Here is a 15,573-nt window from a genome sequence, read left to right as displayed (position 1 = left end):
TGTTAAAACTTGATATTCAAAAGAATTCTTTGAAACTCTTTATTATATATCACCCAATTTGAAAGCCAAAAAAGTAAACAGTCAACACAATTAATCGAAAAGATCACCTAAAGCAAATGAGAAAAGCAGCAGCCTAGGGACAAAACACTGGAAACGAAGTGTAAATGAACCAGAAGCCTAAGAGAACATGAAAGAAATGGTCACTTGATTTGTAACTGAGTACACAGAGGCCAAGCTTAAAATGTTTAAGTGGGCACTGAGAATGTCAGTAGGAATAACGTGGAGCCACTGACGGCACTTAGTCAAGGAGCTACAAGAGCAGAAGTGCGCATTATAAAGAGTTTAACCTGGTAATAGTAAGTAGGATGGCTTAGAACCGAACAAATTATTAAAGAGGAGATTTAAATACAATGAATTTTTTGAGGTCCAAAGGAAAAAAAAGACTGTCAGATGAATTTGAACTTCTAAGTAAATTAATTGGGCTCATTTCTGTAGAATCTTGCATCTGTGACACATCTCTGTCTTTCTCCATATGCTGTTCTTTTAGCCTTGAACACTTTTCCTATGCCTTTTCTCTTCATTTATATAATTTATATTCATTTTACAAATTTCACTTTAAACTTCAGTTATTTCATTAACTTCCAATCCTACCTCTAACCTCTAAACCTCTGGGATTCCAAAGCATCTTAGGATCCATAATAAAATATGTTATACTTGTCATAATTCTCCAGGAGAATGTGAATCTCATGGCAAGAATAATGTCTTTTAAAACCATATCCATAGGTCCTGGAAGTGTATGACACTAAATCCATGAATGAAGCAAGACTATCTACTGCGGAGTAAGGCAGGATAAGCATAATAAAGTCAGTGGTTTAGAGTAGAACAACTACAATGGGATTAGAAAGTTCAAGAGTAAAATACATGGTCTACAAAGAGAAAAAAAGGGTCCTCAGAAGATGAAATAGCATGGCTCTGCGGTGTCCATATTTACTACAATCTAATCATGTTTCTCTAATAACGATCACCACAAGCGCAAGAGAATTATCCATGAAATACTTGGCAGCAAGCATTACCCAAGAGTAGAAGGTAGAAAAATAGTAGAAGGCCAAACAGTTTCTAAGTAATATCTATTATAAACTTTTAAAGGGATTGATAGTAGGGGTTCAAAGATGGCCTACAGCAAGTAAAGTCAGAACCTGAGTAAGGAAAACTCTTGGTTTAAGATAAGGGTCAAAATAAACCAGGTGTAAATGAGCAAACAATATGGGTGAAAAAATATTAAGCTGGGATCCAATAATGAAATTTCACAGTTTCAAATTTTTAAAAGTCAATAGTTTCGAGTGATAATGAGGTCCAAAACATGATTTGAAGCCAAGAGGACAAGAAAGTCAGAGGACTTAAGAATGAGAAGTACAATGCTAGGCTGTTAGAAGGAAGATAGTCATGTTTCACTGAAGGAGTGGCAGAGGGATTGAGAAAGGCAGAATAACGTTTTGGAGGTAGAAAGTCGGAACTGTGGAATAGTATGGACTTTAAAGAGGAGAAGTTGTTTGAATGAAAGGTAGGAAAACAAGGTTTTGAGAATTAAGAGTATGGAAGTCCCTGCATTACTTGGCAGCGTTAGGAAGGACGATTTGTTCGCAGGAGAAAGGTAAGTTACAATTAGTAAAAGAAGGTAGAAAGGGTTTAGAGATGAACTTTAAAGACACAAGGCAGCTCATTTACAACAGAACGAAGGTTTCAAAGATCTGAGAGGAAGGAGTTAGCAGAGTCACAAACTGGAGTAAAATAGGCCTAGAGTTAATACTTGCTATGTGCCACTATTATGTTCTCATTTAACTCCTCAATAATCTTGATAGGTGATTATCAACTCTATTTCATTGTATAACTTGAGGCTCAGGGGTGCAGAGTAACTTTCTCAAAGTTTCATAGCAATGCAGTGGCAAAAAATGCATATGAACCTCGCCTCAGTGTGATGTACTCTAAAGCCCATGCTCCTGGATCATTCCACTAATTTTTTCTCTATATTTGCATAAGGCTTTTCCCCTTTCAGATGACAACCTGTAAATTACAGCATCTAGAAAATCAAGTTGTTATCATTTACCAGATGCTAGTTGATTCACTGTAGCCCACTACAGCATGACAGCCTAATGCTTTAGCATGTGATTTTATTTCTTGTCTGATTTCTGCCCACCACGCATCTCGAGTTTCTGGTTCATCTGAAAAATAAATTTTACATCAGTTCACTACTCAATAGCACATGTCTAAATGAACAAGAAATGTTTAAAATAAACATATTCTGGGAGGCAAAGAATTACTGTTTTACAAATTTTGAAACATCATATATTTAAAATGCTACTTCTCCAAAAGCTTAACATTTTAGTTTAATGCTACTTCTCAAAAAGTTTAACATTTTAAACTTGATTGCTAGAAAATAAACCATCTAGTTCTATTTACTTTATTACTTTAAGGGACATCTATAGAAACGTATTTTATTCGGTACAACTTAAAATGTAGACCCAGACTTTCCAGATTCTAATCTTAAACTGAGAGGATATCCAATATCTCACCTCGCTGAGAATACGCGTTATGAGTCATAGTCATAAATTTAATTTAAATTCTGATTTCATTTTTTATAACCCAATATATTCTGGGTTCTTTCCAAGGCAAAGAAAGATTGGTTGATGTTAAAAAGGAGAAAGTTATCTATAGCCGTCTTAAAGCAAAGTGACGAGAAACAAAGGGACTAGCCAATTCAAAATAAAACAATACACTTAAAGAGTTAATACAAATAATTTGGCTACTGTATACCAGAACAAATTTCAGATAGAAAACTATAATTTCATGTATGGCTCTGTAATTAAGAAAATGCCTTAGAATCACAGAACTGTATTTTAATACCATAGAGGAGTCCAATATTGATTGTAATGGAGCATTATAAATGGGGCATCTGTCACACATACTTCCTAATCACTTGCAGTCAGCTGCAAACTACTGGTGAATAGCAGCTGTGAATTATAGTAACTTTTTATGTCAAAGGTGTCAAAAACAGAAACAGTCTATAAACAGTATATCCTAATTTGTTTCTTTTTGTTGCCAATTCCATTTGGGAACAATTTAAAATAGAAAAACCTCAACCAACTATAAATAGGATGCTAAATTCCTACTGTAAATTTTCTATAAAAAGGCACTATTAAAGCTAAAAATCAAATAATCCCAAAACTCTAATTCTTAATTTTGGTGTAAATCGTTTTCAAAGTATGTTTTAAAAATAAGGAGAATAAGTAGAATTATACTCACTAGTAAAATACTGAAGACAGCAAAGTAAAGAAAAATTAAAAGGTTTATTTTAGCTCACATTTCTATGATGTAATTTTGATTCCTCCACAGGGAGGTGTTCAGCAAAAAGAAGAAATGAAGAGATAAAAGCCAGAACTACAAATGATTCCAGCCAGTTCTTGAATTAAAGTTTTGGTAAGACAGAGCTACCCTAAAACTTTTTCAGAAGAAAAGAAAGAAATGCAGACTCCAGGAAACTGAGGAAAGGATCAAAGTATGAGATAAAATAAAGAAGGAAGAGAAATAGAAAAGACTACGATATGGTGTTAGCAATCAACATTATGAAGTAAATGCGAGACAATTAGGTGGCCTTATTTTGCACATACACTATTATGTTAAAGAATTTCTTCATATTCCTAACTGAAATGCAGACATTAACAGCACAAATACACTTTTTAAGTCCATCCTCTCTTTTTCTTTTAAGACATACATGTTTCTAGACCAGTTTGGATATCTATTTAATATCATCCTTTCCTAACAGGGAATTTTTATATCATAAGACAAATTATTACTTAAGTAGTTGCTAAATCTATCAACTTATTTGATTCTTTGAAAACAGATATCACAAATAATATATTTATCAGTTTAGAAAATAATTATTTTTCTGAAAAACCATGTAAAATAAAGTCTTAACTTTTCTTAAATCCACTAGTAAGTCCTGCTTTTTACTTTTTAAATCATTCTGGAAGTTTAAAATATTGCTTGCTAAAATAATTGTATACTACATTTTTAAAAAATAGATTTTCTCACATTACGCATGCCTATATCTATGCTACAAATAATACATGGTAGCTTTTCTCTTTTAAAATGAATTTTACAAGAAGTAATCCATGACATTGTTTTTTAAATTAATGAAAAATGGAGGAAGCCACTTAGTTTAAGTTCAATATTATTTACTTAAAAATAGCCAGCATGTCTAAATGGAAAAGTATGTAATAATAATTACTATGAGATACATGTAATCACATAGAATACAAAGTTTATTTACATCAAACTTACCTTGGTATAACACATAAAATAATCAGATAATTAAACCAAACACTATGAAAGAATAGGTGGCTGATTAAAAAAAAAAAAAAAGCTGAATGCAGCACAAGTGGAGCATTCATATTCTTCTGACAAGGTTACAAGCAGCCTTTATTCTGACACACGAGCCACACAGTTGCACATGGGGATGCCATTGTTGTATTTACTTACAAGTTTAATAAAAGCTAAAGAGTTACATAACATGGGAGCTAAGGAAGCAAATGGCATATGTCCACACTCCAAAGAATTTCTTAAATTTGGTTTTTGGCTAAAGCAAAAGCTCAAAGAACAAAGGGTTTTGCAAAGCAGATTCAGCAGACAGGAGCCAGAAACAGTGGATATTTTGGCGCATGCTTGGATCAGGTGACAGTACAGACTGAAAACTATGGCAGCTCACTGAAATGGTTACAGAAAGTAATGGCCCTAGGTTCTAGGTGAAAGCAAGGCAAGCATACAGTAGGGAGCACTTAATCACAAACTAGTAATTGGATTAACAATAATTATCTATAACTATAAGCAAAAAGCCAAAGGATGAATTTTTTGGTTATTAAATTTAGGGATTATTTAATTAAAATAAAATTAAGGTTAATTTATTTAATATTAAAGAAAAATTTTAACTTATCTTCAACACCTACATCTTATGCCAGAGATGAGCCAGAGAAAATTCAAGTAGTAATTATGATTTACCCTAACTTATTACAACTGAAAATTCAGAAATACCATAGTATTTAATCTTATAACGGAATTTTGAAAGCTTAAAATCTGCTAACTATATCTTATAGGAAACACACTAGTGAATTTGAATTGTTTTATTCATCCTACATAAGTCAAAATTGAGGATCTACCATACTTATATAAAAGGCAAAAGGGTCTGGCTTAAAAATTTATGGCAACTATACATGCCAGACATGAAACTGGATAAAATTTAGTCATTTGGAAGATATACAGTTAAGATGTGAGGGTCACAACTGATAACATTTCAGAGGTGTTAAGAAAAAAATACCTTCACGTTAAATACCACGCTCCTCCCAAATCTATAGTATTTATAATTATGAAGATATAATTTTAGGAGTATTTATAATTTACTTATAAAAATTATATTTCATACTATTTTATGTTTTTCTTCTATGGGTCAAAACTCTTCATAGATAATATCACAAATCTTTTAATATGTCCTTTTAATGGTAGGCATGAACTGAGCTCTAGATTAGTACTTCACCGATGCCTCTTTTAGGGGTAATGTCTGCATACTTGGGTTGACATTGACATCATAAGCAATTCATTTTACTAATGTTACTTTTCTAGTGTATGGCCATAGCTTGATATCTTGCCATCTTTTTAGCATTTTATTTTGTTTCTGAAATGCAGGTGAATCTGGTAAAGATTCCTAAAATAACAAAAATCATTTATATCTCAGAAAGTAAAGAAGTGAACAACTCTACGTAATATGCCTTTATCAAACTCAATCTCTGTGAGATTTTAGGCAATCACACACTTTCAACTAAGAAATACCAAGTACCTAAAGTGTTAAACTTAGTTCTATTTTTACATAGCTCTAGAAAAGAATAACTCTGCCCTTAAGAATCTTTTAATCTGTTTGAAAGGAAAAAGGAAATTTTTTAAATGAATAAGAAGAAATAAACCATTAAGTAGGATCAAATAAAGGTGTGTAATACAATGATATTCTACCTTGTTAATAGACAGCACAAAAAGCTACATTCTCAAAACAATCTTTGAAGAGAGATTTCTCCTAACGAAACTGAAAGTACAGAGTTTAGGGTCAAGGGAGTATACAGCCTCAAACTGGGTGAAGATTCAGTACCAGACCAATAGAAAGATTCTTATTACATAGGAAGTGATGTGCAAATTCAGAGCAAACATCAAGATGTAGTAATTTGGGATGTTAGGATGGCAGCTGAGATATAATTCATGTTGGACCAAACTGGAGTTCTTTATTATTTGTTTAAAAAAACGGATATGTAATCTCTTTATTTGTAAAATTTCACTCTTTACATATATATAAATGTAACTAGAAACAAGTTACATTATGTTACATTATATATGCAGAAAATAATATATTACATTTACATGTTACATTATAATAATGTAATGAATATCCAGTTATAGTTTGTATATATGTAAAGAGCAAAATTACACAATTAAAAAGATTACATATCTGATTTTTTTATAGATAGTAAAGAGTAGGTAGTAATATCCAGTTATATTATATAGAGAAAATTATATGTATATTTATGTCACTTTACATATAAAAAGTTCACATAGCATACATGCTATATTTATGCCTTCTTGAATTCTATATAGCAACATTCTGAAAACCTTATTAAAATACTAAAAAATAAAAGCTGCTTAACTATTTCAGGTTTAGTTAACACATCTGCTCATGTGTACCTCTCAGACGTAGTAAAAAAAATAAGTGCTGAGATCATCATTGAATTCAAGTTCCAGGAAAGTCTATCTTCATTTAACTAATACACACACAACACACACACACACACACACACACACACCACACACACACACACACACACACATGCACACCAAAAGAGTATGAGAAATAGCCTACACCAGGTATGTAAATAGAATGTTTGCCTAGCTGAAAAATCGTGTTCCCAATCCCCAATACTGTGCTCAATATATGGCAGGCACTCCATGAATATCCACTGAATAAAAGGCTTTTACTTAAAACTAAAAACAAAATTTGAATGACTGGACTAATAGTGTATATTCCATAAATATTTCCTTAAATATCACCTGACTCAGTACTTTTCAAACAATTATATAACTACTTTATATTTCTTCTTGTCACATCCTGAAAAAAATACCTAAACTGACATTCATCCATACAAAGAAAATAACAAATTTTCCTCAACTACACTAAAACTACTATGAAGTGAAGTTATTTGTGTGATCTGTTTAAAAATACTTCTAGTGGTAAACTCTTCTGAAAGAAAAAAAGATCACAGCCATTCAAGAAACAATAAACTAGGACTATTAAAATTTGCTCTTAAAGAACTTTTTAAAACTCAACTTTCAAATAGACTTGAATGTGGGATAATCATGATCTATATTTCTCTCACTCTCAGCTAAAAATTGCCAAAAGCCTATAAACTCGCCACATTCTACTGATTATCAAGTCTTGCTCGTTTTACATCCTAAATATTTTAGAAATTTACAGTTAAGAGTTTAAGGCCTGAAGACAGAGAATTAAGGTTCAATTGTCATTTGGCCACTTTGCATTGTATCTTGGAAAAATTGCTATGTTGCGTTTTGTTCATATATTAAATGAGAATAGTTCCTACCTCAATCAAAGTTGTATTTTGAAGATTAAATGACCTACCACCATAAAGAACTTAGAAGAGTACCTGGCACACAGTAAGTGTTCTATAAACTTTAGCTCTCCGATCACCACTGAATACAGTCTGCTAACTGGTTTCCCTGCTTCTGGTCTTGCTGCCTTTATATCCCTTCTCCATCCTACAGTCAATGATGTAACACAAATGTAACCATTGGTTACCCTCTCTTATTCCTATGTTCCCCTGTTCCTAGCATGTCACCCACAAGATTTGCAAATGCTGCATCTTCCTTCCTAGTACCAAGATTCATCTTGTCTTTCTCAAGGTCTGTTACCAGGCCAGAAACATAAGAAGCAAGATTTAAAAAAATAGTAATAATTTTTAAATAAATTCTCAGATATTGAGTTCCCTTCTTCCTGCTCTATAAAAATATTTTCTATCACAAACTAAGATAGCAAAGCAGAGAAAGGAGACATAAAAAAAAAAAAAGCAAAGCTAAACTAAGACATTTTGTACTCAGTGGCAAACAACTTAAGTATCAAGTAACTAACATTATCAAATGAGTACTGGCTAGGATATTATTTTACAAATGATGGAAGTTTCAGAACTACAGTCAAAGGATGTATATTAACATGGCTCCAAGTACACTATATGAAATATAAATTTATGTGAATCTCTTATATAGTCTTCAAAAACTGAGCTCCAGAACTATCTCTATAAGCTTCCTGGCTACACAGAGTTAATCATGCCTTCCTTCCTATTTAACACTGTAATACCACAGCACACAGAAAACCACTTACATATTATTCTATCCTCCCAGAATATGAGCTTTGTAAAAATAGGAGGACTGCCATCTTTGCACATCTATTATCTAGCAAACTGCATGGCATAAAATATATTCTAGTAAATGGTTACATGACATAACATATTTCATGAACTATTATTGTGTAATATAAATGTTTTATCCCGACATTTTAAGGCTTGTGAAATAAGAATGTCTAATAATTGATAAGTATATTTAATATGACAGTGTTTCTTTCCTTTTGCTCTTGGAAGGCTATAATTAAACTGATGATACATCATATAATACATGGTATCAGAGAATCCAGGAAACACAGTATGAACAATTTCTAGCATTAATTAAAACAAACAAACGAAAGAAAACAGTGTATGGCCATGCTACCCTGAACGAGTCTGATCCCATCTGATCTTGGAAGCTAAGTAGGGTCATGCCTGGTTAGTACTTGGATGGGAGACTACCTAGGAAGACCAGGTGCTGTAGGCATAAAAAAATAAAAAATAAGGCATTATAAACTGACAAAGTCCTTGCAATCTGTGAGGTCAACCAAAGGTTGCTTCATCTAAAAAATAAAAATAAATAAAAAATAAAAATAAATAAATCAAAAACCATACCAAAAATTAGTTTTCTCTTTGACATGGTTAATACTTGATTCACTATGGCAATACAGGACAGCAATATTCCCTAATTACAGAGAAGAATACATGAATAACTTGAATATATTTACCAAATGTCACTTTTTTTTTCAGAATTATCAAGTTATTTTTCCTAAACACCAAAATCAGCCTGATTTCTGAATATGTACCAGACGTTACCATAACAGTTCTAATTCCTCAATCAAAAGCATACAACTATGAGAACATTAAATTGACAGTCATCTTTTATGTTCTTTGAATATTCTATAACTTATAGTCATCTCTGTTTTATCATACACTTACTGCCTACTAGACTTTATTTTAAATGATGGCAAGATATACTGATCCCTTAATCATGTTTCTCCTTGACAAATTCTGTCACTCTGCTTACACGAGACAAGGTCTTTATTATGCTATAAGACTTAACTTTTGCCTTTTCCATTTTTGAGAACTGTTCTATCATCTGACTAACATAAATCTCACCCTAAACATATTTGCCCTGACAAGATTCGGCTCCTTAAATTATTAATGATCAATCCGCTCTCAGTGTTCTTACATAGCAAGCCTTTTTCTCTTGACACTACACTTAATCTGCCTAATGTTTGAAAAATATATTCTTATTTTTATTAAACTAATCCACCAGGGTATTTTTAATTTCTTGCTAAAAACCAAGTATACAGCATTACATTAAAAAATGATTATTTTACTTATAATCAATGTGAGAACAGTATGCTGGCAAAAGTTGGATAGAAAATAGAGATAATTTCCCTAAAGATTTACCAGTTGGTGTCAGTCTACAACTGCAACAACTGGACCTAATCAGCTTATTTACTAGACTGCATTTAGGTAAATCTGCATGATAAACGAGTTACTTCATAGTCAAACATGCGTTACTTACATCAGAACTTACATCCTGGACTCCTAAGAACAAAAAAAGTTTACAATATTGAAAAGATTATGGGATATTATCTAAAATGCTGAGACTCTGGATGTTTCTGGTTTTGTTTTTCTATAAATATATTTTCTGACACAAAGCTGAAAGGTTCTTTAGGTAAAATAACAGCTTCTGATGCTGAATCAAGATGGTTCTATTATTTAATTCTAATATGTAAATGACAAAAATTTCAATATTTGTATTATTGAGAGAATATGCTTTTACCAAAAAGAAAATTAACTAGCTTCGACTCTAAACCACATCACCAGCTGTAAAGTTAACTTAGTTCAGTTTCTTTAAAAGCTATAAACAATATCCATATGTAAAATTACTTAAAAAAATTACATTCTCACGTGGAAGAGGAAGGAGGAAAGCTTATGAAAGCTGTTAATCCCCTCAAAATCTGTTCTTACTCAACAGATTTTGGAACACTTCTAAAATTATAAATAAAATGCTAATAGTTACACTTTTATTGTATTTATAGAATGCTAAATATATTCAAATCTGAACTGGTTTAAATATATTTTAATATTATCGAGTCATTTAATATTTATATTTAACAATTTGTTTCCTTAATCATTAAGCTAATTCCTTTGTCATTTATCTCATAGGAAAAAACTGTTGAAAACATAATAAATATAATTTAAAATCATCATTCTCAAAGTTAATCACTTAACAAAATAACTTATGGTATTTCTATGGTTTTGATTAATTCATTTGAGTTAACACATTTTTATATTTGCATTTCCATGGAAATTACAAGTTATAACATATACATTGAAGAATGTATCTGCATAACTGAATTGATATTAAACCTATTTAATCTAAAACATTTCTAAAAACTTCACTGAGCTGCCATAATTTTTGTCAGCATATGTAGTACTGAATGACCATTAAAATACCTGAATTGAAACTATTCCAGTCTAGCAGTTTGTAAGATCTTGTGTTACCCATAATTCCGACAAAGGCTGAGTTCAAAACAGCAAATTAGTAGATCAGTTTTAGGTGCAGAATAGTAGGGAAAAAACATAAAACACTACAAACAAAACACAATTGACAACACCACTCGACAGGAACTGGAAAGACACAGACAGCAGAGTTAATAAGAAGTAGAAATAGAAAGAGAAGAAGGAGCATGCTATCATAATCTAACATTAACTAAAATCTAATTAAGATAATTACTTTGATTTTTAAAACCACCCCATTCTTTCTTTTGTTATGTAATCCTGTTTGCTTAATATTTAACAAAGGAGAAAGTCCTAGAAGCAATAACTTCAAAATAATAATCCATAGAATTAGCAGGTGGTAGTGGTTTTAAAATAAGATTTTTTTTTCCTTCTACACTCAGTGTGAAATGCAAATTTCCAATGTTCACTAGTGAAAAAAATAGCTGCAAGATTCATTTGAGAGTACGAATACAGCACTTTTAATATTAGCACATGCATCTCAATCTACCCAAAGTTTCTCTCAGCAGACTAACTCAGTGTCATAAAATTAATACTTCATCATTATGTATTATGTAGTGCTCCTTATGTAGACACTAATCTAAAGTTTTGTTTTAACATTCAGCTTTTTTCAACAAATAAAAATACTGTTCATAAATAATTATTTAAGGGGTCTGAAGACTAATAAAATGTTCTTAAAATGTTCTTTTTTAATGCATAATATGAAAAGCAATCCAAAGAATGTCATATTTATATCAAAATAATATAATATTGGAACCATTCAAATATATAATTGATTTGTATTTAACTGAAAATAAAACAAAATTAAAATTTAACATATATCATTAAAAGCATTTATAAGTATATGCCCATAATTGTTTGGGAAACAGTCCATTAGTAACTGAGAATTTCCATATGGGAATTGAAAACATTTCTGAAAGGGAAAGAAAGGAAGAGGATGGATAAGCTGGTAATTGTAATACACAAAATGTATCCTGTAGTAAGGATTTCTATTTTCTTCCCTGGGCCTGGATTCTTACATTTCTTACACAGCTAGAACAAATTGGCAAGTATGATAAACCTCATAAAGCAGTTTTTTTGTAAAAAGTTATATGATTGTAAATACAGCTCTCTATTTAAACTTATTTATGTAACCTTCCTTTGTTCTCCCAGACTCTACAGCTTACTCAGAGTACATGGAAGCAACAATAAAATCAAAATGTTTTCAGTAAACTGAAGATATCACTAATAATTGAAAAATTCCTGAAACTATTTTTGAAGTTATTATATCAGTAGGTGCCGTCTATCAAAATATTTGAGTCAGTGGTCCACGGGAACTCAGGTAACTAACTTTGGGTCACATAGCCAATGTCAGGTATCTTAACCCTATACTTCCTTGCACTTTCCAAATAATTCAAGTTCCTAAACACAGAAATATGGAACTTAGCATAGTCTTCAAGGTCTCAATACATTAGGCTGGCATCAGTCTAAATTTGCCTTTAATTATTACATAATATACAAATACTACAGGAAGAAAAGACCTTTAATTGACCAGAAAAATAAGAAATAGGGGAGGGGGATAAACCATAGAGGAAAAAGAGAAGACTGATGCTTAAAAAATGTATTTGCTCAGCCTCAGAGTAAAATAATCCTAGCTAGTATTGCTTTTCTGAAATCTTGCTCAGGATCTAGAAGAATTTCATTCTTTTCTCTATAATTATTAACGCAAATGACATTAAACCACAGGGCACAGATTAATTTTTTTAATTTTAAAAGAATGTTTTGCATACAATAATCTCAAAGCATTTTACTCTTTTTGTAACTGTCAGTGCAAACCTCAGGAAGAGGTTATTAGAAGTAACAATTTATAATTTTCAAAAATTTATATGTTTATACGCCAAATAAAAATGCTAATATAATTTCAGGTTTAAGGCATGTCATTAAAATAAGTGACTTAAGCAAGTTATTGGGTATCGCATCAATGAGAGATGCAAGAACACGTTCCATATAAAAAAGTTCCTTCCACAATTATCATGCTTATTTTAGATTTAGAAAAATCACCAAAGTATTTCTAATCCAAGGGCCTAAAATTACTAGGACTTTCTTATTTTATAACCACGGCCCCATATTTTAAAGAAGTAAGCTACTATTCTTGTTTGCTTATATAGAACAAATAGCTACGTAAAAGAAACCGAGGAATCAGACAGTAGCTGCTTTTTCATTAAATCTTAAATACTCTACACAATGTTTACAATTATATTTTAAAAGAATACTTTTTTTAAGAATAAAGAAATGACTCGAATAATCTATAGTATTGCTAGCGAAAAGAATTAACACCTTAGCGACAATGGTCAAATTGTAAATTGCTACCTGCCTGGGTCAAAGAAAACAGCTGACTAAAAAGTCACTTAAGGATTCCCTCAAAGAGACATCCTGACCAAAAATGAATCAAGATTTGTCTGTTTTGTATAAAAAATTAACTAAATTATACTTATACTTAGTTTGATTATTTTTAATTAAGATGACTGCAAATATTTTAAAGCAACATGTGTCAGTTTATACTTTTTCGTTTCTCTTTCACATACATTTGGCTTAAAAAACATTATAAAAATCACTTCAATAATTATAATCTCTAAGTAAATGAAACACTGAAAATAAACTTTTAAAGAACATACCAGGATTGTGGATACGATCCAAAAGCTTCACAGAGCGTGCACTAACAACTCCCCCAACATGCACAAGAAATCCAGGAGGAAACGCCGTCAGGGTAAAAAATGGAAATTCCTAGTAGAAAGAATGGGGGAAAAACAGAACTGACCATATGTAAAATACAAAATTTGCTTGTTGATACAAAATTTATCATGGAGAACTGAATTCTATACCTTAACAAAAGGCTACCGATTATACATTACACATGCTTTGTAATTAAGTTTCCTTGGATGTTTTAGAGTTTCAAATTCATTTTCCCATATATATCATATTATACAGAATCTAATCTTTTTATCAATTTTCAATGAGAAAAATGCTCTGAGTTCCAATTTGAGAAACTTAAACACTCATTTCCTTCCTATCAATTTCCTACTCTGATGTAACTGCAATGAGATGAAGGGATTCCCCAGCTCCTCAGTGGGGTGGACTCTCCCCTACTCACATGCATACCCAATCCCAGGCTACTGGTAAAGACTCTGAAGATCTAGAGCAAGAGATCCAAAAGAATGTGGGACTGAGGGAGGGGGGAGTGAAGGGATGACCTTATGAGATAAGAGATACATAGAAAGGTGAAGATATGGGAAATACACTGTCAACACCAGGGCAACAGGAGAAAATGTAAGGTCATAAATGTATATTAAAGAAAGGGGAGAGGTATGTAGATGACAATAAGGGAGGCAATACAATTCTATTTGTTCTTGAAGCTTTATTCTCCCCTTCTCTCTCAAGGATATCAATTCTCCTCGTCAATTTAGAGACAAAGAGAAGCATACAAAAGAGAAATGGTAGAGAAAGGAAATTCATTGAAATGGAACCCAGGAAGAAAGGGAGCTCCTGTAGCTGCCCCAATATAGAGATCTCTCACATTATACAAATTGGATGTGTCAGGGAAACTAAATATTTGACTTGCCTGGATGCAAGATTAATGTAGCTCACTTAACCAGAAGTCACTTACCAGTAGCCTCAGCTATTCGGAACCTAGCTGATAATTGAAAAATAAACAAAATAGGGCTCTGAACAGTAAAAACAACTGCTACAGTTCTAAGTACTAAAGTTTATATATTTTATTCATAAGAGATCATCATAGATCATAGTCATACTAAGGCTTATAGTAATTTTATATATATATATATATATATAAAAAAGTTTTATATATATATAAAACTTTTTTTTTTTTTTCCCTAGACCACGGTAGATTAAATGAAGCAAATAAAAGCCAGGAGACAAAGAGATACAGGATATGATTAAAAGCAGGTACATTGAAAGCAGCAAGATTACTGACTGGAGAATACAAACTTAAAGCATGAAGAATATGAACTCACTAAAGCATAGTTCACAAAGCATGGCCACTTGGAGTCATTCAGCACAAAGGCAAACAGTCCTGCAACCTCAGTAACCCAGGAAGATATCGTATAAAATATGTGTGTATGTGGGTTTATATACACACACACATATTTAGATATTAATTCAGTTAGAATTTTAAAATAATCTTTAAATTAATAAGAGCAAGAAAACCTAAGCTATGTGAAAAAAAAAAAAAAGTAAAAAAAACAGTCTATAGAAGTGGGTTGCTTTGGTCCAGCTGACAGGCAGAGGAAAAGGAAGAGAAGAGAGAAGACAGAAGAGAAATTTCACTTAAATGCATTATAAAATGTTTAGTCAAAATGCCTCCTTACTGCCATCTGAATTTTCTTAATGTAAGTTTTAAATGAAGAATGTACAGGTAAGCTTATGTTATTAGAAACTTTAGTATTTTACCTAATAAGATAAATCTTAAATTTTTTTTAAATTTTAGCAATACTAAAGTTTTTTAATTTCCTCAAAATTCTGAGGCATAAAATAAAATCACACTTTATATTTACTCTTTATATTT

At 31.6% G+C, this 15,573-nt stretch overlaps 1 protein-coding gene and 1 pseudogene across 15 annotated transcripts in view; one reads left to right on the top strand and one right to left on the bottom strand.

Annotated features, from left to right (window-relative positions):
• The window catches only part of C2CD5 (C2 calcium dependent domain containing 5), an 80,119-nt gene that overhangs the window by 30,378 nt on the left and 34,168 nt on the right, over positions 1 to 15,573 (bottom strand). For all 15 annotated transcript variants that reach the window (XM_039882515.1, XM_039882504.1, XM_039882503.1 and 12 more), the window contains 2 exons: positions 13,667 to 13,775; positions 2,105 to 2,219 (listed from right to left, as the gene is read on the bottom strand). In XM_039882515.1, the coding sequence (XP_039738449.1) occupies positions 2,105 to 2,219; positions 13,667 to 13,775 (224 nt within the window). The remainder of the gene's footprint in view (positions 1 to 2,104; positions 2,220 to 13,666; positions 13,776 to 15,573) is intronic.
• LOC120618690 (uncharacterized) lies at positions 8,846 to 8,964 on the top strand (annotated as a pseudogene).

This window comes from Pteropus medius, unplaced genomic scaffold, assembly GCF_902729225.1.
Source record: "Pteropus medius unplaced genomic scaffold, Ma_sr-lr_union100, whole genome shotgun sequence".
In the NCBI taxonomy this organism is placed as follows: Eukaryota; Metazoa; Chordata; class Mammalia; order Chiroptera; family Pteropodidae; genus Pteropus; species Pteropus medius.
This window is presented reverse-complemented; position numbering and strand designations above follow the sequence as displayed.